The sequence below is a fragment of the Gymnoscopelus braueri genome (assembly GCF_963280865.1).
Source record: "Gymnoscopelus braueri genome assembly, chromosome: 24".
NCBI lineage: Eukaryota > Metazoa > Chordata > Actinopteri > Myctophiformes > Myctophidae > Gymnoscopelus > Gymnoscopelus braueri.
In genome coordinates, this window is record NC_137626.1 from 11,265,003 (window position 1) to 11,289,976 (window position 24,974).

At 42.0% G+C, this 24,974-nt stretch overlaps 1 protein-coding gene across 5 annotated transcripts in view; it reads left to right on the plus strand.

Moving 5' to 3' along the window:
- Positions 1–24,974, plus strand: part of gpd2 (glycerol-3-phosphate dehydrogenase 2 (mitochondrial)) — a 47,784-nt gene that overhangs the window by 6,379 nt on the left and 16,431 nt on the right. For 4 of the 5 annotated variants that reach the window (XM_080422627.1, XM_080422628.1, XM_080422629.1 and 1 more), the window contains exons 3-9: positions 10,848–11,019; positions 12,515–12,639; positions 12,844–12,941; positions 13,990–14,153; positions 19,054–19,218; positions 21,396–21,540; positions 22,884–23,077. In XM_080422627.1, coding sequence (XP_080278753.1) covers positions 10,848–11,019; positions 12,515–12,639; positions 12,844–12,941; positions 13,990–14,153; positions 19,054–19,218; positions 21,396–21,540; positions 22,884–23,077 — 1,063 coding nt within the window. Of the gene's footprint in view, positions 1–8,803; positions 8,809–10,847; positions 11,020–12,514; positions 12,640–12,843; positions 12,942–13,989; positions 14,154–19,053; positions 19,219–21,395; positions 21,541–22,883; positions 23,078–24,974 lie in introns of those variants that run through there. The other variant, XM_080422631.1, reaches the window with a different exon arrangement.

The window sequence follows — 24,974 nt, forward strand, 5'->3', positions numbered from 1 at the left end:
GAGGCACCCTTCTTGTATCCGTGTGGTTTTATGCAAGGCGTTGTACATGATTTTGATCTTTTGTGTTTTCAGGGTGACGGAAATGTACTTTTTAGCTCATTAGGCAAATGCCACCAAAGGTTTTTTTTTCCTTTCTTTTTTTTTTACCCCCAAAATTTTAATGTTTATGTATGCATATTATACATACGTACATTTAATCTCCATAATAACACATTATGGTGGTGAATTAAAATCAGTGGTCAGAGCAGATCAGTTTTAAAGGAAGGGTCCAAATAAAAGAATCCTAGTTCATCATCATCATCATAACCTTTATTTCAACTCGGAGTACAGTTCAGGGGCAGACCCTGTAGCCAAGGTAACAATACAGAACACAATACTCAACAGGTAGAGTCATTCATATTCAACAATAACTAAAAACACATGAACACAAATCTAAGACAGCTAAAGCAAACAAATGAAATAAAGCAGTTACAATCTTGAACAAAACCATTGCCCTGAACCGACCCAAATAAGTTGCCTAGCCCTGTTTGAGCAAGAGGAACCCTGGGCATTAGGAAGTCACTCGTTTTAATCCATTAAGATATACAAGCTCATAGTGCGGCACCGAGTGCCATGAGCTTGTAGATCTGCTATTTTATGACAAATTGTGGAAGATTTGTGCACATTTTTGAATATATATATATATATATATATATATATATATATATATATATATATATATATATATATATATATATATATATATATGTGTGTATGTGTGTGTGTGTGTGTGTGTTTTAAAGCGAAAATGTTTTACTCTGTTCTTCTGGGGTAGCCTGGTAAACCCCCTCCCTCCGGAAATCTCATTTGCATTTGATTTCAGGGAGGTCTGGGATTGCGCAGGGAGTAAGCATGCCCAAACACTGCGTGTCCGAACCAATCAGCGGCTGCTAGGGGCGGGATCATCCAATCAGCTGCCTAGTAGCTTGAAAAAAAGAAAAACTGTCTGTCATCGATTCTGCGACCGAAGTCTCAGATGGGAAGTAGGCTGTGAAACAAATGTGTGTCGCAAGCTTCTTCCATTTGACGGTGTCAGGTTACTTCTGGGGGTCTCTGGAAGAACATATTTTTACATTTCATTTGGGGGTCCTTGACATGGAAAAGTTGGAGCACCACTGATATAGCAACATACTGTTAGGATTTAGAAATCATTTTTAGATATGTATTTGGCCCATCTCAAAATGTTTTTTTCCAGGGACCCCCTACAAGCAAAGATTTTAGTTCAAATGTTCGCTTTAAAAATATATGTATTCAAAGATTTGCACAAAGATTTTGTGTTGTGAGCAAGTAGATTGGCTATTTTCACAATCTTTGTCTCTTTCTTATATTATTTGGCAATTTGGCCAATGTTTGACCAGTGTTTACAGAATAGTTTGTTGATTACTTTCTTTTAGGTATTAAAAAGGCCTTTATAGTCCTTAAATTGTCAATTCACTGTCATCTCGGGATCCCCCCAAAAATCATGTGTGGGGGGGACCCCCATGGGGGGTCCCGATCCACAGGTTGAGAACAACTGGTCCATGGCATCAGTACTGTGACGTTTATGCATTTCCATATTTGGGCAAAGTCTAAGCCCACGCTGCCTGTGACTGTCTATTGACTTGAAGTATGAAATTAAAGTTTTAAAAAGTTACACATTAAAAGCGTTAAGCATTTTAATGACCTTCCCTGGATCATAACGCACTGCAGTGGAAAGTTTTTCAGCTCAGTCCTACCTGGGGTGTGAGCGTGATTCAAAGACAAACAGACAGACAGACTTTATTATATAGATGAACTAGGTCTACAGGTTTATGTGTGCATAGGAGCTATTATATCATGCCAGCTCAGTGAAAGTATAGACTATGTGATGGATTTATGGAACACTACTACAGTATGTGGTCATTACCTACAGCATTGGTTCTCAAAGTGGGGCCCAGGGACCCCCAGGGGTCCTTTGGGGGGGGGTTTGATCAAAATGTGTTAATATAGCATCACAATATTTGTATCCACTTTAACCTTTTATACTTTGGCTTTAGAACATATATGTTCAAAGATTTGCACAAGTTTTCATGATTTTTCAAAAATAGCAGATCTACAAGCTCATAGCACGGCACTCTGTGCCGCGCTATGAGCTTGTATCTTAAAAAAATCTTAAATCTTTGAATATATATTTTCTAAAGCGAACATTTGTAACTCAAATCTTTGCTTTTGGGGGTCCCTGGAACTAAATATTTTGAGATGGGGGTCCGCGGCCAAATACAATATCATTTTGGGGGTCCTCGACATGAAAAAGTTTGAGAACCACTGACCTACAGCATAGCTACACCAGTGTTTCCAAAACTCACAGGAAAAATAATCCTGTTTAAGCATTTTTCTAATATCTTTTTTTTTTCCCCAAAGATTTTTCTAAAGATTTTCAGAAAATCAAATTTGTCTTTATTAATGGAACTTTTTTCAGAAATGTTCAAACTTTTCAAAAATAGTTAAAAATAGCCGATTTACTAGCTCAAAATAAGTCGCATCATGATGCGTTGTGAGCTCGTAGGTAGGCCATTGTCACTACTTAAAAAAATATGGCTTTTGATTCATTCATAAAGTATTTCTGTAACGTTCGGGTTCAGGGGGAGACATCGGGTTTCTCTTTTGGCTCGACTCTGGAGCTGTTAAAAAGGTCAGGAAACACCTGACCCCACAGTATGAGGACACGCTGGCTTTGATCTAACGGCAACACAAACCAACCAGGGTCACCAAATTACCACCAGCCAATTGGCACGAAGGAGGAGGAGGCCACCCGACACTTTGACGGCCCACTTTCTTTTTTTTTGTAAACAAAATATCAGCCTTGGCGGCAGGGTTGCCAGATCTGCTTGTTATAATTTCCCCGCAAGATTTTAGTTGAAAATAGCCGATCTACAAGCTCACAACGCGTCGCATCGCGACGCGTTGTGAGCTTGTAGATCTGCTATTTTCAAATAGCTGATGTATGTGTTAAAGTGCTCATGTGGCCCATAGTCGCTCCTTTTGGGCTGGTTTTCCTAGACCTGGTTGCTTGTTTCTCTCACAGAATCTGGCAACACTGCTTGGCGGCTGTGAGCGTAGTGAATGAACTTGAAGGCGCGGTAGATCTCAAGTTCTCAGCAACGTACCAGTAATGTCTCAGTGTCTAAGAGGTAAAAATGACCATATACTGTAGGTCAGTGGTTCTCAACCTGTGGGTCAGGACCTCCAGGGGGGTCCCCACATGATTTTGGGGGGGGGGGTCCCCAGATGACAGGGAAGTGACCATCTAAGGACTAGACAAGAAGACAAGAAGAAAAGACAAGAAAAAGACCATTACGGCATCAAAAGTAATCAACAAAAACTATAGTATAAAAACTTGGTCAAACGTTGGCCAAATCGTCAAATAATATAAGAAAGATGCAAACATTTTGAAAATAGCCGCCGCTCACAACGCCTTGAGCTTGTAGATCAGCTATTTTCACAATTATGTATCCGAGCCAAGCTAAATGTAATGCCTCAACTCCTACAATTCCAAGTGCTTGTCAGGGTGGGGGGTCCCCAGTTCAAATATGACTATTTTTGGGGGTCGCGGCGTGAAAAGGTTGTGAACCGCTGCTGTAGGTAATGACCGTATATACTGTAACCAGCCACATACTGATATATAACGCACAACATAGGCCAGCGGGGTGAGGAGGGAGCACTGTACTGATTTGACAAGGTGAACAACTGTACGTGGCCATGGTCAGGTGATTACACAGTCTGGTCAAAGGAAATGCCAGCTTTATCTAAACATTACCCAACAATGCCTCACTCATGCCCACTCCTTCTTTAACAGTGTATGTGTCAACCTGCGTGGGTTATACCTTTTTTTTAGCAGGTATAGTGCAGATGAAAAAGGGAGGGGAGAGAGAGAGAGAGAGAGAGGGAGGGAGGAAGGGCACACCTCTCCTCTCCGGGCATGTCTAATCTGGGCCATGGAATGTGGTTTGCTGTCAAACACAGTGAACACACTGACTGTAGTTTGCTGTCAAACACGCAGACTCCCCCCAACTGCCCAGGGACATAGTCTGTGTGTCTGTTGTTCCTCTGTTGCCATGGGGGTCAGTTGGGACTCTTGGATAACTGTAAGGAAATGATTGTACATGTCACACACTCCATACTGTATTTGATCATTCACTTTTAGTTTTGAGCCCAAAAAAAGCATTATTTTACACTTTGGCAGATTTACAAGCTCGTGAAAAAAACTTGCAAATGTGTGCAAATCTTTGAATATATATATTTTTAAAGCGAACATTTTTAACTCAAATCTTTGCTTCTGGGGGGTCCCTGGAACAACATATTTTGAGATGGGGGTCGGCGGCCAAATACATAATTTTGGGGGGTCCTTGACATGAAAAAGTTTGAGCATCACTGATATAGAAACATACGTTTTTCAGAAAACTGTTGGGATTTAGAAGACATTTTGTAGAATCAGCCTCAGGTCTTAATGGGTTAGATGTTTGCCTTTATATATTTTCTTTAGGGATATATAGAGATGTTTAGCTTCTGTATATTAGAGCTGGGGAACATCTGGGATTTGAGATATCCTAATATCGTTATATGACCTATTGTCTTCTCCTGGTTTTAATCACTTATGCACTTATAGTCTTGGAAATAATACTGAAAATAGATGATCGACATGCTTCAGATAAAAAAAAAAGATATTGACACAATACTATATCATGGTCACAATACAGTAGATATCGAGGTATCTGATCAAATATATATTGTGATATTAGATTTTGCCCATATTGCCCAGCCACACTGACTGTACGAGGTATTTTGATGCTTATCTTATAGTTCCTGCCTTTGTGGGCCTGTGTCTATTTGTAGACTCTCTGTTCTGGCAGCTAATCTGATTCAGATTGACTTAAAGGAGAATTCCGGACATTTTAAGTGTTATCTTTGATGTGTCGTTACTCACCTACCGACGTAAAAAGTGGCGTTGTTTTTTTCCAGAGATTCCCCTGTCGTCATTTTTTCAACCCCCTCCGTTGTCATAATGGGAGCGCGTGGCTTAGGGAAATTCGTCTATTATAACCGATGCAAAGTTATTTTTTTCTCTACTACTACTCATTGTAGAGTCTCATGATAGTCAAACATGCGCTGAAAGTTCCTGAGAGGCTACCGCTAACGCCGAACGATTTAACACTGGTTGCTTGTTTCTCTACCTGGCAACACCAAGTTGCCAGGTTCTGGAAAGAAACAAGCAACCAGTGTTAAATCATTCGGCGTTAGCGGTAGCCTCTCAGGAACTTTCAGCGCATGTTTGACTATCATGAGACTCTACAATGAGTAGTAGTAGAGAAAAAAATAACTAGCGGTTCGCCACTTTTTACGTCGGTAGGTGAGTAACGACACATCAAAGATAACACTTAAAATGTCCGGAATTCTCCTTTAAGAATTAGGCTAGAGCTACATTTAGAAGACTTTTTTGTCATTTGTGCCTCTTGCGTCGACCTATGGGCTAATAATCCAACATGAACATGACAGTGCTTGGCTCCAGTTTAGTTGTTACTGCTCACACACATAAAGGCTTTGCCCTTTACCAGCTCCCTTGAAGCTTGAACGACCAACAACAACATCGTAAAACATTTCTGCGGCTAATAAATGAAGCCAGTGGCAGCAGATGCATCCGGTCTTCTCTGTGATGAACGCTGATCTCTGGTTCAGGATTCACTTCAATGAAGACAATGTTATTTTTAGTCTTAACCCATTAAGACCAGGAAAGTAATCTGTAATTTTGGATTTGAACCACTTTAACCATTATTTTATACTTTGGGCTATTCAAAAATAGCAGATGTGCAAGCTCATAGCGCGGCGCTATGAGCTTGTAGATCTGCATTTTTTTGGGGGGAAAATCTTTGAATATATATATATATTTTTTTTTTAAAGCAAACATTTTTAGGTCAAATCTTTGCTTCTGGGGGATTCTACAAATGTCTTCTAAATCCTAACAGGTTCTCAAACTTTTTCATGTTAAGGACCCCCCAAAATTATATGTATTTGGCTGCGGACCCCCATCTCAAAATATGTTGTTCCAGGGACCCCCCAGAAGCAAAGATTTGAGTTAAAAATGTTTGCTTTAAAAAAATATGTATTCCAAGATTTGCACTAATTTTCAAGATAAAAAAAGAAATAGCAGATCTGCAAGCTCATATGAGCTTGTAGATCTACTATTTTTGAATACCCAAGCTCACAATAGCGTCTACAAGCTCACAACGCGTCGCGATGCGACGCGTTCTGAGCTTGTAGTTCTGCTATTTTCACTAGTTTGGGCCCCAAACTTGAGCTAAAAAGTTTGGGCACCGCTGTGTTAGGTCAACCACGTCCAGTTCTTGTTGGGATGTTTCTGCATTCATGTCCATGCAGTGCAGCGGTCTCTCACGACAAGCAGCGCTCATTAATTCACCTCACAGAAGTATAATTAAACGGATAGATGAGAGCTCGTCCTGAGAGGTTGGCTTGTTTTCTTGTTTGACTTGTGTGGTTTGTTTGTTTTCCTGTTTGATTTGTATGGTTTGCTTGTTTTATTGTTTGATTATCACACAGAATAAGTTAACACAGTCAGGAATGCATCGGAATGATGAGGACAAAATTGGTCTGGGCATTTTGGGCAATATATCTATATCATATCGATGTTGTTCTCTGAGACGAGATATCATGTGAGATTTTGGATATTGTAATATGGCATACGTGTTGTGTTATCCTGGTTTTAAAGGCTGTATTACAGTAACTTTCTGAACTTACCTGACTGATCTAGCTGCTCCATTATTTTCCTTTTATCCACTTAGTTATTATATAGGCAATACTGATGATTATATATCATTGTGTAACTATTTTGGCAAAGTACCAATATCCCCACAATGTCGTCACAATATTGTTTCGATATAGAGATATTTGGTAAAAAATATCATGATATTAGATTTTGACCATATTGCCCAGCCCGAGGAAAGTCTTAATTTTGTCGAGTGCCGCGCTATGAGCTTGTAGATCTGCTATTTTTGGGGGAATAAAGTCGTGAAAATTTGTGCAAATATTTGAATATTTATATACATCTTTAACTCAAATCTTTGCTTCTGGGGGTCCCTGGAACTAAATATTCTCAGATGGGGGTCCGCGGCCAAATACATATAATTTTGGGGGTCCTTGACATGAAAAAGTTTGAGAACCACTGATATATAGCAACATATGTTAAACAAAATAAAAAAAAACTGTTTTAGAAGACATTTGTAGAATCCCCCAGAAGCAAAGATTTGAGTTACAAATGTTCGCTTAAAAACACTTAATTTATTTTCTTCAAAGATTTGCACACATTTTCAAGATTTTTCAAAAATAGCAGATCTACAAGCTCATAGAGCGGCCCTCGGTGCCGCGCCATGAGCTTGTAGATCTGCTATTTTTGAACTGCCAAAGAAATCTAAAAATGACACGCATGTGTTCCCGGATTGAATGGGTCAAAAGGTCAGTCATTGTAGTTGAAGGGGACGTCTTAGCTCATCATCCACAATTAAAAATGTACCTGCATTTTTACTGACGTAAATTTTTCACCCTGATTATTATGACACATCCAGTAACACGATACTGTTTGGGGGTGAATAATTAAACCTACGGTCTGTCCTAAGGTTTTGGTGCGTTTCTAAATGGCATATATTTGGGCTGAAATAGCCACTTGTTTCAAGATTCAAGGGGTTTGTTTGTCACTCACTCAGACAGACAGACGAGTACAAGTAGTGAAATGGTGGGACAGGGTCTGCAGACTAGTGCTACCAATAACAATATATAACAACATAATATAATGCTGGCCTTGCTGGGTATAATACAGGTTAAAGGAGTAGTTTACCCAAAAAGAGTACTTATTTTCTATCAATTACACACACCCCATGAAGCATTGAATTCATGGAGATTGTTTTGTTTTTGTCGCATTCCTAAGCCAATCATTTCTCCGGTAGGAAACTCAAAGGAGACTCTTTTTTTGTTTTGTTTCATTCAAATTTTATCCCACGATTTTGGTAACCCATTTTTTCACCCAGTGCCAATTATCTAAGTCATCCTGGGCGCTACACTCCCTCTGCCAGCCTAGGGAGAGCCTAGAGCCGAGCTCATGCCTCCTTCAATGCATGAGAGCTAGCAAGCCGCTTCTTATCACCTGACGGGGGGGGGGAGTTTCCCTGGTTAGACGTAGCGCGTGGAAGGAACACGTTATTCCAACCAGTTCCTTTCCCCTCCATCAGGCGCCCCGGCTGACCAGGGGGAGGCAGTATAGAGACCAGGAAAGCAGACTCTTTGAGTCTCCTATACCGCAGAGACCGCCGGTTATCATATGATTGGCTTAGGAATGCGACAAAAACTAAACTATCTCCATGAATTCAATGCTTCATGGGGTGTGTGTAATTGATAGAAAATAAGTCATTTTTTGGGGGGTGAACTACTCCTTTAAAAAGTAAACAAGTAAAGGTAAAACCTTAAACTGTGTTGTGGAATGTATAGAATGCCAATCTGTTCAAATGTACCGAATATGAAGGGAGAGTAATTTAGCAACCCTCCTGGCAACAAACAGTATGATATATAGACACAGCTGTGTATCCTGACCATTGGAGTACCGTATCTAAATCAAAGTATGGCCTATTATTAGTCCTACTGCCAAGTGCTAATACATGACACTTTGTCCTAATGTGAACTTTGTTTTGCTGTTTGGTGGGCTCTCACCCCACCCCACCCCACACGACATCACCAACCAAGCATGGAATGGTAAGAAAAAAGACAAGAAAAAAAAAAACTGGAACTTGATGGAATGGTGTCTTTCTCACACTATCACCTGTGGGGCCTAATCATGCATGACTCTTCTAATCCTTTGAGATTACAACGCTAATAAGATTTAATGGCTGTTTTGGGGCACTTGGGTGGAAGTAACTGGTCTTAAAAAAAAAACACTTAAACCCCCAGCATCTGTATTGCAGGGAAAGCTTTCGCAGGAAAATAGCAGATCGACAAAGCTCACAACGCATCGCGTGAGCAATCGGTCGGCTATTTTTAGAGAAATATTTTGTCTTATTTGAACTGTTGTACCCCTAGTCTCTCTCTTTCTGTGCCTTTCATTCACTTATCTTGATTGCAGACGCACGCCGCCACTTGATTCCACGGCAGGAGTCGTGCGTCCTCAGAAACTAGACAGAATGATTCTATCATCTTGTTTATACTGTTACAGACCTAAATCACAAGCGTCGCTACCTCTTGCTTTGCAAGTCAAATAGCTCCGTCTGGTCTCAAAGAGGCTTGATGCAATCATTTAGCTTGTACGGCTAGATTGATCATTGATTATATCTGTATTCTGACATTTGGAAAGATTTGTTTTGATCTGGGTGTTGTTGATCTGGGTGTAAAAAAATGTTATTCCATTGTTAATCAAACGTGGAGGGTTTTAATGACGTGGCCAAAGACTGGAGAGCCGTATACATAATGATTTTTAAATGTATTTATTAAACTCTGGAAGTGTAAAAATAGGGAAGAGTCCATTCCTCTTACACTTTCAGAGTTAAATTGATATTCATCATTTTGCTTTGTAGTAATGGGTGAATATGCTATTTTAACTAAGACAGTATTGGATATTACAATACTTTTTGGCTGCTTGCTTTACTCAGCCTCAACCTTTAGCATCCTATTTTGAATTGAATCAACATTCCGTTAAAGCACATTATTATCAATGTTACATTTTAATATCCTGTAGTCCCAACATGATATTATATTGTCTCTTGTCGGGTGAAAACCTCATATGTCCAAACTGTTACTATTCAGGATATAGCAGATCTACAAGCGACCTTGTGGATCTGCTACTTTTTATGCTTTTGTGTGACGCTGTAGTGTGATCAAGTATGGCGTTTATATACGAAAAAACACGAAAAGATCAAATATGGAGATGAGAGATTTCTGCCCGACAGCAGCGCACAAAGGCACAAATCACACCATTTTCTAATACGGTGAGATTCGTGCATAAGTACATATAACGCTCACAGTCCAAACATGATGTGCTCATATGGCCGTTATAATGCACAGCAGGGCATAATGCACTGCGGGGGGCGCCTGGAGGCTCACGGAGCACATGAATGAAGTTGTGAGGATCCCAGTTTGAATCCGACTCCGTCACGTCTCGCATGTTTCCCTTCTTCTCTCTGACCTCAATTTCCTGTTTCTCTTCTACACTACTCTCTCATGAAAATGTTTTATCATAATGTGCTGCGCTATGGCTAATTAACCCATTGATACCTGGAACGCATCTGTGTCACTTTAGCTTTCTTTGGCTATTCAAAAATAGCAGATATACAAGCTCATAGCGCGGCACCGAGTGCCGCGCTACGAGCTTGTATATCTGCTATTTTTGAAAAATCTCGAAAATATTTTTTTTAGATTTCTTTCAAAAAACTGTTAGGATTTAGAAGACATTTCTAGAATCTTCTCAGGTCTTAAAGGGTTAAAACACGCAGTAGAAGTTAACATAGAATTTAACATAGAAACCTAGTTTTTTTTCTGTAGTGTGTTTATTATAGTGTAGTATGAACTAATAGTGTGTCTGAACCAGATGATTTTCTAATTGCGTTTGTGTGTGTTCTTCACGTGTGTGTGTGTGTGTGTGTGTGTGTGTGTGTGTGTGTGTGTGTGCGTGTGCGCGTGCGTGCGTGTCTCTCTGTGTGTGCGTATCTATGTGTGTGTGTGTGTCTATGTGTGTGTGTGTGTGTGTGTGTGCATGTCTCTGTGTGTGTGTGTGTGTGTGTGTGTGCGCGCGCGCTCTCCAGGCGCGGCTGGCCCACGTTGCAGCAGAAGCAGAGCTGAAGGTCCCGTTCCCCGGCGCGCTGCCCACCCGCCAGGCCCAGCTCGGCGCGCTGCGCGAGGAGGAGGAGTTTGACGTTCTGGTGGTGGGGGGAGGGGCCACCGGGTCAGGATGTGCCTTAGACTCTGTCACACGCAGTGAGTTCACCATCATCATATTATCATATCTCCTCCGCGTCATCAGTGCCCATACCCTAGGTGGGGTTGCTGTGTGGAGTTTGCATGTTCTCCCCGTGTCTCCTAGGGTAGGTAATACCCTCACAAAAAAACATGCAGTCATCCTGGTCTCTATACCGCCTCCCCCATGACAGCCGGGCGCCTGTTGGAGGGGAAAGGAACCGGTTGGAATAACGTGTTCCTTCCACTTGCTACGTCCTACCGGGGGAAACTCCCCCCTGTCAGGTGATAAGAAGCGGCCTGCTCACTCCTCATGCATTGAAGGAGGCATGAGCTCGGCTCTGGGCTCTCCCTAGGCTGGCAGAGGGAGTGTAGCGCCCAGGATTACCCAGACAATTGGCACTGGGTGAAAAGCTTTGAGTCACAAATGTTCGCTTTAAAACATATACATTCAGGGATTTGCTAAAATGATCATGATTTTTCAAAAATAGCAGATCTAAAAGCTCATGGCGTGGCATCGGTGCCGCGCTATGAGCTTGTATATCTGCTATTTTTGAATAGCCAAAGAAATCAAAAAAGGACACAGATGCGTTTCCCGGTCTTAATGGGTTAAGGCAGGCAAGAGTCCAAGAGTGGACACAGGTAGGCATAAGCCTAAGTAAACATTTCGCTATACCATGCAAAGCATTACAAATTACACAAAATGTAAAAAAAAAAGGATTACAACCATCCACCTATTCACAGCTTCAGTCATATCATACATAAACATAGACCATTTTCCCGATCACTGGCTTTGTTAAATCTGAGAAGTTAGAATTTAGTTTGTACATAAATCTATTCAACAGGGACTATTTCCGGCTACACTTTCTAAATCATTCTGCTATTTAAAATGCAGTAAAACGCACAGATGATTAAAGTAACTTTGACAAAAAATAACTGCTGTGATGATATTTAGTGTGTTGGATTATATGTCTCATACCGTATACTGAAACAGAAAACAGTGGCTTCTTTGAATATCAAACAAACTACAGTATGCAGTGAATCAAGGTCAATAGAAATGCCAAACCACCAGTATGGTCTTTTAACTTGTGCATTACGGTAATATACTGACCAGCACACACAACACTGTTATTAGTATTTAATGGACATCTCGCTAATACACAACCTCCCTGACATTAGTTAAACTAAACTAATGTAACATTTGAATATGGCCACTTTAAAGCAGTGCTGACCAGCCTTCCACCGCACCTTTCTGAAGCAGTCAGCCCATCCCAAAACGGTTCCTCATGTTCCGTACCACAGGGACGTTTTGCATAATGGAAATGATCATTGCTAAGCCCTCTTGCATTCTAAGCCTTATGCACACCGAAAATATCAGATCTAAAAGCTCACACCGACTCGCATCGTGATGCGGTGTGAGCTTGTAGAATTGCTATTTTCGGCATACAACACACCACGGTGTGACTGAAGTATAGTAAATCAGGATTTTATTGACCTCCCTTTGTTTGGAACATAGACCTCAAGACCGCCATGGTGGAGAGGGACGATTTCTCGTCGGGAACGAGCAGCCGCAGCACCAAGCTGATCCACGGAGGAGTGCGCTACCTGCAGAAAGCCATCATGAAGTTGGATTATGAACAGGTATACTGTAGGCATCTGTGGCATCTACACAGCATGTGTTCTCCATCGTTCTTAGGGTGCCAGAAAGGCCCAGAAACGCCACTGTCGGTGGTAATTACAGTGGTAATTAACGACAATTAACAATGGTAACAATGGTAATTACCAGCAAATTCAGTTTGTGTCCCAAGTGGTGGATAATGGTTCCATGCTGCTCCTCTTCCTCAGTATATGATGGTGAAGGAGGCCCTTCATGAGCGAGCCAACCTGCTGGAGATTGCTCCTCACCTCTCTGGCCCGCTGCCCATCATGCTGCCTGTTTACAAGTAAGTCCTACAGTACACGTGTGCACGTCTCGCCACGCCACGGTCACTTCTACATCACATCAACACAAATGAGTGTTTGTTTAGCCACGTGACACGGGCTTGAACGGAGTAAGAGACAACGTGTCAATCTAACCCAGGGTTCGGCAACATTTTTGACTTGAAGTGCCATGTTTTTATTTTCTTGATAGTCAGCGTGCCATATCAACATTACGTTTAATTATGACACCATATCAAAATAAAATATTTCCAACAGATTTGGATTTTTTTGGGTTGTTGTTTGTTTTATATACTGTACAGAGATGATGCCGGGTAAAAATGCAAAAATATAAATATAACTGTACATGCATATATTATGCACCTGTCTGTGAAACCTAAACTGAATTCCCTAATAAATAAATAAATATATATAAAAAAAAATTCCATACTGTATATAATATTTTCTTTCACATCAGGATACAATGATCATTACGATCCAAACAGAATTACAAAATGCTTCACAGAACAAGCTAAAAGAGCATGTATGATAACCATTAGAGATAAAACAAAACAAAAAAACAACAACATAAGATCAGAGGATAACATGACGCAATATAAAACAAAATGCCACAGAAAACAGAGATATAATTAACCCATTAAGACCTGGAACTGTGTCATTTTTAGATTTGAGCTAAAAAGCATTATTTTACACTTTGGACTATTCAAAAATAGCAGATATACAAGCTCATAGCGCGGCACCGAGTGCCGCGCTACGAGCTTGTAGATCTGCTATTTTTGAAAAATCGTGAAAATGTGTGCAAATCTTTGCATATATATATTTTTAAAGCGAACATTTTTAACTCAAATCTTTGCTTCTGGGGGGGTCCCTGGAACAAAATATTTTGATGGGGGTCCGCGGCCAAATACATTTAATTTTGGGGGTCCTTTACATTAAAAAGATTGAGCACCACTGATATAGAAACATGAGATTTAGGAGACATGCTTCAGGTCTCAATGGGTTAAACACAGATAAAAATCAATCAATGTGTGCACTTGTATTGTCGTTCCCAAGATGGTGGCAGCTGCCTTACTACTGGGCGGGCATCAAGATGTACGACCTGGTGGCGGGCTCCCAGTGTGTGAAGAGCAGCTACGTGCTCAGCAAGTCCAGAGCCCTGGAGCTGTTCCCCATGCTGAAGAGAGACAAGCTGGTGGGAGCCATCGTCTACTATGATGGTGAGGCAACACACACATGCATGAAAATCATGAAAATTGGTGCAAATCTTTGATTGTATATTTTTTAAAGTGAACATTTGTAACTCAAGTCTTTGCTTCTGGGGATTCTGCAAATGTCTTCTAAATCCTAAGTTTTTTTTTTTTTTTAACCTTATGTTGCTATATGGTTCTCAAACTTTTCCATGTCAAGGAGCACCCAAAATGATATGTATTTGGCCACCGACCCCCATCTCAAAATATGTTGTTCCAGGGACCCCCAGAAGCAAAGATTTGAGTTACAAATGTTCCCTTTAAAAAAAAAAGAATACTGTATATTCAAATATTTTTGCACATAATGGTCAAGATTTAAACTAAAATAGCAGTTCAACAAGCTCATATAGCGCGGCACTCGGTGCCACGCTATGGGTTAAGTATAGTTTTGTTCGTTCTCGAAAAGCATAGCCTGTGAATGCATTTTGTTATTTATCAAGGATCTGGCAACAGATATAGGCTAAACCAAGGTGCCCAGCTTGTCCAGTTTACGTGTCAAAGTGTCCCTGCAGCAAGACACTTAACCCTTAACTGCCCCCCCCCCCCTCCATGTGCCATCATCATCATAGCCATCTGAACAGCGATCAGCTGGGTGAAGGTGTAAAAACACATTCAATATGGTTTTGTGACTGTCTGTCAGAAGCCATCATTTCTTCAGAGCTTCTAATTGATAAGATGAGAGACAGACTATATATATATATACTATATATATATACTATAATAGACTATAAAAGACACAACAGCGTCTAGGCTCGAACCACAAGCACTGACATGTTATGTACATTCTGCTGCTGATAGATAGTATATGAAGAATGGGATGTTGTGACACAGGACACTGTGCTTCTTGTGCCTGAAAACAACGCTACAGTAATGTCAATAATGTGTGATTGAGCCGTAATCCTCACGTAATCCTCACTTCTTCTGTGCAGATTATGTGCGACTGAAAGAAACACACAAAGATGCCACGTAAAAACTAAAAACACCCACAGTAGCGCTCAGAAGCAGCCTGTAGCTCTTCACATCACTGGTCCTTAATCCATTAAGACCCGGGAACGCATCTGTGTCATTTTAACATTTCTTTGGCTATTCAAAAATAGTGCAATAATAGAGTGCCGCGCTATGAGCTTGTAGATCTGCTATCTTTGGAAAAATCTTCAAAGATGTGTGCAAATCTTTGAATATATATGTTTTATGCGAACATTTTTAACTCCGATCTTTGCTTCTGGGGGGGTCCCTGGAACAGCATATTTTGGGGGGTCCGCAGGCCAAATACATATCATTTTGGGGGTCCTTGACATGGAAAAGTTAGGATTTAGAAATCATTTTTCGATGTGTATTTGGCCGCGGACCCCCATCTCAAAATATTTTGTTCCAGGGACCCCCCCCCATTAATATTAAGTAAGTTTTAAGTATAAAATAATGGTTAAAATGGTTAAAATCTAAAATGACAGACGCGTTCCCGGTCTTAATGGGTTAACCAACAATGTGTTGACAGGCTGCTGGGAAGACCTGTGCCCCGTGGCACAGAAAGGGCGTTGGGGGGGTGGGAGGGTGGGAGGGTGGGGGTATGTGTCGCCCTAGATTGGCACAGAAGACGGCCAACCATGTGCCACGTCTCTGGCTGGGAGCCGTCTTCTCTTTATTCACATGACGGAAATAGCAGGTTTGTGTCCACAGGGACCACGTTAATGCTCCACTTCCCCCGGTATTCTAGTGTTTACGTCAGGATGCGAGGGGGGGTCCTATAGCTCGGCTATTAAGGCTGATATGATTTTATACGATTAAGCCATTAAGACCTGAGGTGATTCTTAAAAATGTTTTCTAAATCCTAATTTTTTTTTGAAAAAAATAAAATAAAAAATCAATATTTTTCAAAAATAGCAGATATACAAGCTCATAGCGCGGCACTCGGTGCCGCGCTATGAGCTTGTATATCTGCTATTTTTGAATAGCCAAAGAAATCTGAAGTGACACAGCTGCGTTCCAGGTCTTAAAGTAATACTAGGTAACTTTTTCAACAAAACTAAAGTTAAATTGTATATCTTTTGTGAGTGGCAAAAGTTTCACAACACCCACTCCATGAATTTCACCCCCGAAAGCCTTTTATACATATATTTTCTATTGAACGGTGATAGGGGTGTCTTTCCCGCGAAAATGACGTCATCTGGCCGGAAAACGGAAGCGGAAATGCACCGGTTTCCTGTTTGGCCAGGAACTACCGCACCGGTTTCCTGTTTGGCCAGGAACTACCGCGCTAATAACAAAAAGGAAACTCACACTTTTTGATTTTAAGAGATTGTATGATTTGAAGATCGAAAAACAACAGAAAAAGAAAACACAGCTCACGGTAACTAAAGCTCCACTGGCTAAGAGAAACGATCCACAGATCGCATAAAACAATTAAAAGAACGCTTTTTGAAACGCTTCCATCTTCCGGTGAAAACGAATGGAATTCTGGGTAACAGAGGATATAAACGAACGGCCTGCAGTGACGGTAATGACCAGCAGAGGCTGCTAAAAATCGTTATTTGTGGACCTGCACTGTATAACTTTAATGGGTTAATTTAGCTCTGGAAAAATTCGGCTATCTGTTATTGAACCTGAGAAAAACAAACGACGTGTAACTTTTCAAAAAAAAATCTTCGGGTGGAAATGTCCAAAACTGTTACTTTTCAGGATGCGAATGCAAATTCAAAAATAGCCCAAAAAATTGCAGATCGACGAGCTTAAAAAAGTGTCGCGTTTCGAGCTTGTAGATCTGCTATTTTGGATACTTTTGTGTGACGCTGTAGTATGATCAAGTAGGGCGTTCATTTACGAAAAAAAACACAAAAAAAGTTTATATATGGAGAGAAGAGGTTTCTGCCCGACAACAACGCATAACCATCTAAAGGTAGACAATGTGTACTTTGTATTTATCGGGACATCTTAATGTCTTTATTTTACAGTCCTAATGCGTTTAATTAACCACCTCAACCTTATATACTTCCTTCACCGGAGTCCCCCAGGGTTGTATACTTGGCCCCCTCCCTTTCTTCCCTCTACACCAAATACTGAATATAGCCGATCTACTATAGCTCACAATTGTCGCATTGCTGGCGTGTTGTGAGCTTGTAGATCTGCTATTTTCACGGAATGTTCGCCTATTGTGACATGCCCAGAATAGGGACACTAGGGTTCAAGTGGCTATAAATAGACAGACAGACAGACAGACAGACCTTAATTAATCCCTGTCGGTGTCATGTAAAATGTAATGTAAAGTTTAAAAGGTCAAATTTTATACACAACAAAGTAAGAAAAGATTCAGTTAATTGAGCCCCTCTAACATGTAGCTGTCTGGAACTCACCAGAAACCAACTGCATAGGCTGCAAACACTGAGAGAAATGTCTCGGTGCAAAGTGGCCTGTGTTTGATTTTCACCTCCCTCCCCCTCCCCCCACCCCTCGTCTTGTGGAGGAAGGGGGGGGGGGGGACTGTGGGTTGGGGGGTAGGGGGGTTGGGGGTTGGGGGTTGGGGGTTGGGGGGGGCATGCAGGATTTTCTCCAATTATACCGTCTGGAACAATCACGGCCGTGACATTTTAGAACCTGACCTTCTCTTCCCCGGCACTGAGGAGAGGAGAGGAGAGGAGAGAGTGAGGAGAGGAGAGGAGAGGAGAGGAGAGGAGAGGAGAGGAGAGGAGAGGGAGAGGAGAGGAGAGGAGAGGAGAGGAGAGGAGAGGAGAGGGAGAGGGAGAGGAGAGGAGAGGAGAGAGTGAGGAGTCTAGGAGCTCGAGATAGATAACATTGCCAGCTGCCTAATGTATAGTCTGCATTGTCTGAATGTAGTATATAGTATACAAGTCCTGTTCTGTGTGTCCATGTACTTTGTCTGCAGTCCTGTGATAATAATACACTTATATTTGTCTAGCACAGTGATTCTCAACCTATTTGATTTGGATTCTAACCCTAACCCATAACTCTCAGAGGTACAGACCTGTAAGGGTCCATTTGGTTCCATTTGCACACTCTCAGAGTTACAGACCTGTAAGGGTCCATTTGGACTGCTGGTCTAGCAACAGTATTAGTAGGCTTAAAGGAGTAGTTCACCCAAAAAATGACTTATTTTCTATCAATTGCACACCCCATGAAGCCTTGAATTCATGCATTTTATTTGTTTTTGTCGCATTACTAAGCCAATAATTTGATTACCGGCGGAAAGATGCTAATGTCTCCGGTAGGAGACACAAAGTAGAGTCTTTGAGTCTCCTACCGGAAATACACCCGGTCATCAAATTATTGGCTTAGGAATGCGACAAAAAAACCAAAAAAATCCATGAATTCAAGGCTTCATGGGGTGTGCAAATGATAGAGAATAAGTAATCTTTTGAGTGAACTACTCCTTTAACCCATTAAGACCTGGAACTGTGTCATTTATAGATTTGAGCTAAAAAGCATTATTTTACACTTTGGGCTATTCAAAAATAGCAGATATACAAGCTCATAGCGCGGCACCGAGTGCCGCGCTACGAGCTTGTAGATCTGCTATTTTTGAAAAATCTTGAAAATGTGTGCAAATCTTTGAATATATATATTTTTAAAGCGAATATTTTTAACTCAAATTTTTGCTTCTGGGGGGTCCCTGGAACAAAATATTTTGATGGGGGTCCGCGGCCAATTACATATCATTTTGGGGGTCCTTGACATGAAAAAGTTTGAGCACCGCTGATATAGAAACATACGTTTTTCAGAAAACTGTTGGGATTTAGGAGACATGTAGAATCGGCTTCAGGTCACAATGGGTTAATCTATTGCGACTGTCGAGAATCGATGTCACGCCGGTGTGAGTCCGTCCTGCCTCTCCTCACTGTCCTCGTTCTCCCCCCCACAGGGCAGCACAACGACGCCCGTATGAACCTGGCCATCGCCCTCACCGCCGTGCGCCACGGAGCCGCCGTGGCCAACTACACCGAGGTGCTCCACCTGCTGAAGAAGACCGACCCGCGGACGGGCGCGGAGAGGGTGTGCGGCGCCCACTGTAGAGACGTTCTCACCGGTGTGTGTGTGTGTGTGTGTGTGTGTGTGTGTGTGTGTGTGTGTGTGTGGGGGTGTGTGTGTGTGTGTGAGAAGATTGATATATTAATATTTATTATATATTGGGGGCACAGTGGCACAGTCGGTTGTGCTGTCGCCTCACAGTGGTGGAAAGTAACTAAGTACATTTACTTAAGTACTGTACTTAAGTACAATTTTGAGGTATTTGTACTTTACTTGAGTATTTCCAATTTCCATTACTTTTACTTCTACTCCACTACATCTCAGAGGCAAATATTGTACTTTTACTCCACTACATTTACTTGAAAACTTTAGTTACTAGTTACTTTTCAGATGTAAATTATGATATAATGAAACATACATTACTTTAGCCCTATTTTATACCTAGGCTATTTGAAAATAGCAGATCTACAAGCTCACAACGCGTCGCAGCGCGACGCGTTGTGAGCTTGTAGATCTGCTATTTTCAAATATTTAGTACTTTTACTTTTGATACTTTAAGTACATTTTGATGCCAATACTTTTGTACTTTTACTCAAGTAAATTTTTTATTCTGGACTTTTACTTGTAACAGAGTATTTTTATATTGCAGTATTGGTACTTTTACTTAAGTAAAGAATTTGAGTACTTTTTCCACCACTGTCGCCTCACAGCTAGAAGGTCCTGGGTTCGATTCCCGCCGGGGACGCTGTGGGTTCTGGGGGGCGTGTCCTCTTCTCCGCGTCATCAGTGCCCATACCCTAGGTGGGGCTGGCTAAAGGGCCTCTCTGTGTGGAGTTTGCTTGTTCTCCCCGTGTTCCCTAGTGTATGTACCCTCACAAAAAAACATGCAGTAATTCTGGTCTCTATACTGCCTCCCTCTGGTCAGGAGGGGCGCCTGATGGAGGGGAAAGGAACTGGTTGGAATAACGTGTTCCTTCCACGTGCTACGTCCTACCGGGGGAAACTCCCCCTGTCAGGTGAAAAGAAGCGGCTTGCTAGCTACTCGTGCATTGAAGGAGGCATGAGCTCAGTTCTGGGCTCTCCCTAGGCTGGCAGAGGGAGAGTAGCGCCCAGGATTACATAGGCAATTGGCACTGAGTGGAAAAATGGGTTACAAAATTGTGGGATAAAATGTATATATTTTTTAAAAGCGTCTTTATTGTCCCCTCAGGAATATTCATCTTCACACATCGTCTGTTCAAACAGAAAAACACCATATAGCACAAAACAACATAACACCATTACAATACATGAAGTCCCCTGTATACATAAAAACCATCCTATCAGCGAGGCATTTTGGTTAGTGCAGCAATGACTGAAGGGACAAAACTCCTACTTAAACAAACTTCTTACCATTTAAAAGTTCTGTATCTTCGTCCAGGTTAGCGTGAGTTCGAAGTGACGATGTAAGGGCTGATCAGTGTCATTTGCTAGTGTGAGTGCTAAACGTGTGATGGCTTTATTGTTCATATCAGAACGTGTTGGTGTGGGAAGTCTGATAATCTTACGGGTAATTCTGAAAAGTTTGTTTTTGTCAGACATGGACAATATATTGGGCTCCCAAAGTTAAACGAACACTCAGGATTTTGCATTGCACATTATTAAGCTTATATGTGTGATCGCACGAGGGATCATTGTGCAGCGGTTAGAGAGGCCGACAGGCTAAACCCAAAAGGTCACCAATGGGACCCACGCAGCAGCCACTGTGTTTGCAACCGGGCATATAATCAGAGCATCCTTGAAGACAAAGTCTAGAGGAAGAACACTTCCTCTATCAAAGTGTTCTGAAGACCTACCTAAATCTAGCTCTATCCCCCTTAAATGACTTGACTTCGCCTGCATTTGAGGACCTCTTATTGTGTAGCTGTATGTTGAATGTCTACAAGGATATTTTCCTTATAGCTGTTTGACATACAGCCACAAAAACAGGGCTGAAACATAGACTGATCCATAATGACTTTTATTGGCCAAGTACATTTATACGAAGTGTACAATGACTTTCACTCAGTTGGTTGCTCACATAAGCTAGGAAAATATACAAATATACAACAGTATTATAAAAAAGGGGGATGAGTTTTAAAAAAAGTGAATACAGTAGAAGTAGAATGGCCTATAATCTTTTGGATGTTACTAATCTTCTACGAGAATCTCTCGTGCCCGCTCTCATGTTGTCCTATTTGTCTCGCCCTGGTCCAGGAGATGAGTTTGACGTGAGGGCCAAGTGTGTGATCAACGCCACAGGCCCCTTCACCGACTCTCTGAGGAAGATGGACAACCAGAAGTTGGAGAACATCTGCCAGCCCAGCGCCGGAGTTCACATTGTGATCCCTGGATACTACAGGTGCAACACGACACGACACGACACGACACAAAGGCCTAAAATTTCACTATCTCACATTTGTGCGAAAGTGCGAAATAAAAAGAAAATACAAGAAAGAGAGATGTGATGTGATCTATACGCGATCACACACGTCTACGTCGATAATGTGCAGAACACATGAACCGAGCTCACCAAAGCATGCTGGGATGCGTGGCTTCCATGAGTATATAGGACTTTAGCTATTACAACACAGACACAACACACCAATATGCTGCTTTTTTTTTCTCCTTCTCTTCCTCAAGTCAGGCTTTTAAAGTTCACCGAAGCTTATTGAGCGAAACCCGAGGGAGCCTCTAGCCAACACAGCCCTTTGAACGGCATCGGAAATGCCAGACACCTAATTCTTTCTCTCTCTCTCTGTCTCATCTTCTTCCCCTTCCTCTATCTGCCCCCCACCCGCTGCTATCTCTACTCTTCATTGTTCTTCTTACGGCCTCTGTCCTCCTTCCACACACCCTCCTCTTCCTCCCCGCTAAACTTTCCGTCTTCGTCTTCTTTGACCGGCTCCTCCTTTACCTTAACTAATCCCATCTCACTGTGCTAGTCTGGTTTGGCTCGAGGTAGAAGACAAGAGTGCAGCATCTTTCAATGGGCCTGGTCTTTAAAGGAGTAGTCCACCCAAAAAACGTCTATCAGTAACACACCCCATGAAGCCTTGAATTCATTTATTTTTGATGAAGAGTCTCCATTGTGTCTCCTACCGGAGACTCCACCGGCCATTTGTAGAATCGGCCTCAGGTCTTAAAGGGATAGTTCACTTTTTTTCATTTTTTCTACCGATTAGTCACCCCAATAGAGACTTGAATTCATAGATATTTTTTTTTGTTTTTGTCGCAGTTTTAGTTTTGATGACCAGCGGCACCGGTAGGCAGCGGTACCGGTAGGAGAGACAAAGGAGGCTCTTTGTGTCTCCTACCGGAACCTCTGCTGGTCATCAAATTATTGGCTTAACCCATTAATACCTGGGACGCATCTGTGTCACTTTTAGATTTCTTTAGGCTATTCAAAAATAGCAGATATACAAGCTCATAGCGCGGCACCGAGTGCCGCGCTATGAACTTGTAGATCTGCTATTTTTGAAAAATCGTGAAATTTTTTTGTTTTGATTTTTTTCCAAAAACTGTTAGGATTTAGATATTTTTTAAAGAATCGCCTCAGGTCTTAAAGGGTTAAGGAATGCGACAAAAACTAAAGGAAACCCACCAATTCAAGTCTCCGTGGGGTGACTAATCGATAGAAAAAAAAAAGTCATTTGGGGTTTAATAAAGTATTAAATCAATCAATCCTGCTATCTATCCACTCAGTCCTGACAACATGGGCCTGTTGGACCCGGCCACCAGTGACGGCCGCGTCATCTTCTTCCTGCCGTGGCAGAAGATGACCATCGCCGGCACCACGGACTCGCCCACCAGCGTGACGGCGCACCCCGCGCCCTCCGAGGACGACATCAACTTCATCCTGAGCGAGATCCGCCATTACCTCAGCCCCGACGTGGAAGGTATACATTACATTACATTACATTACATTACAGTCATTTAGCAGACGCTTTTATCCAAAGCGACTCACAATAAGTGCATTCAACATAGGTAGGGAACGAAAACTACTAATCACCAGAAGTCTTTAGTGCATTTTCTGCAAAAACAAGCAACCAAGAGTATACCTAGCGCTAAGGTAAAAGTGCAATATATCAGCTACCTATTTCCTTAAACAGATGAGACAAAATAGCTAAATCAAATGAGCATGAGCTAAAACAAATAAGTGTATCGACTAAACAAGATCCAATAAACAATCCAATAATCCAATAAACAATACAGCAGTAGAAAACAAGCGTTCGTACAACTAGTTAACAACAAGTAGGTCAGGCAGAGAGGAAGGGTAGTGTTTCCTGAAGAGGTGGGTTTTCAGTCTGCGGCGAAATATGGGCAGTGACTCTGCTGTCCTGACATCAGTGGGGAGTTCATTCCACCACTGTGGGGCCAGAACAGAAAAGAGTCGTGACCGTGTGGATCGGCCAGAAGGACCCTTGAGTGACGAGGCAATCAGTCGCCCCGAGGTGGCAGACCGAAGTGGTCGGGCAGGGGTGTAGGCATCGACCATAGCCCGGAGGTAGGAAGGAGCTGTTCCTTTCACTGCCCTATAGGCTAGCACCAGGGTTTTGAACTGGATGCGAGCCGCTACGGGGAGCCAGTGTAGAGAGCGGAGAAGGATGGTTGTGTGGGAGAACTTGGGGCGGTTGAACGTTATAGAGCCAAAGATGGTGGATTTTTAGAAAGATTACCATTACCTCAGCCCGACGTGGAAGGTATAGAGTAGAGATGCGCGGATCACGGTTTTAGCCGCGGTTGCGGGTCAATCAAATATAATTATTAATTAATATCGGATAAACCGCGGGTGAAATATTGCGGTAAATAAATTAATGACATCTAATATATCTATCCATAAAATAGCTAAATCCCTGCGTGCTTGTGTGAGTGTGTAGAGCAGCCTCTGTGCGATGCGATCACAAAATGCATTGATTTAGCCTATGGAATGCCGGTGCGTCTTTTTAATTTTTTTTAAACCAGTGCGCAGCAGAGCAGTGCGCTCTGTATGTTGGATGCCGCATGTATGTTGAATGTCTGTATGTTGGATGCCGCACAGAGTCTGTATGTTCAGCGCAGCAGAGCAGTGCGCTCTGTATGTTCAGCGCAGCACCGGTTTAAAAAAAAGAAAAAAGACGCACCGACATTCCATAGGCTAAATCAATGCATTTTGTGATCGCATCGCACAACTAATACTAAAACTAACGGGGAATACCAGAAAATAATAATATTTTGACATACGGGAAAAACGGTTGGTGCGGATGCGGATATTTAAATTGGATAATATAATTATTGCAGTTGGATAACGGGCGGATAATGAATTTGTACATGCGGATTCGGGTGACGTGAGAGGCCATCCGCGCATCTCTAGTATAGAGCCAAAGACGGTGGATTTTTTGTAGAAAGATACGCCATCCCAGCCACTAGAGGGCGAAATGTGGAAAAAGTGGGCGATGTCTGATGGCCGGGGCTGTATTAGCCATTGGGCCGCCGGGGCCGTGGCCCAGGGGCCCTTTGGCTCTCAGGGGCCCTTCGGGGGAACTGGGCCGCGCGGCCATCGACAATGTACTAAAATGAAATGTATAGGTTAATCAAATATCAAGTGCGTGGGCCCCTCCTGTGTATTTACAGCAGTGATTCTCGCTGGGTTTGAGGCCCTGACAAGGGCTCCAGGGGCCCTTCCATATATGATGGAATATGATTAAGGATTTAATATCATACACACCATACCTGTAACTTGCACTAGCCCCCCCCAAAAAAACGTTTTTGCAAAAGAAAAAAAAAAGAAATATATATATTTTCTTTTTAATTTTT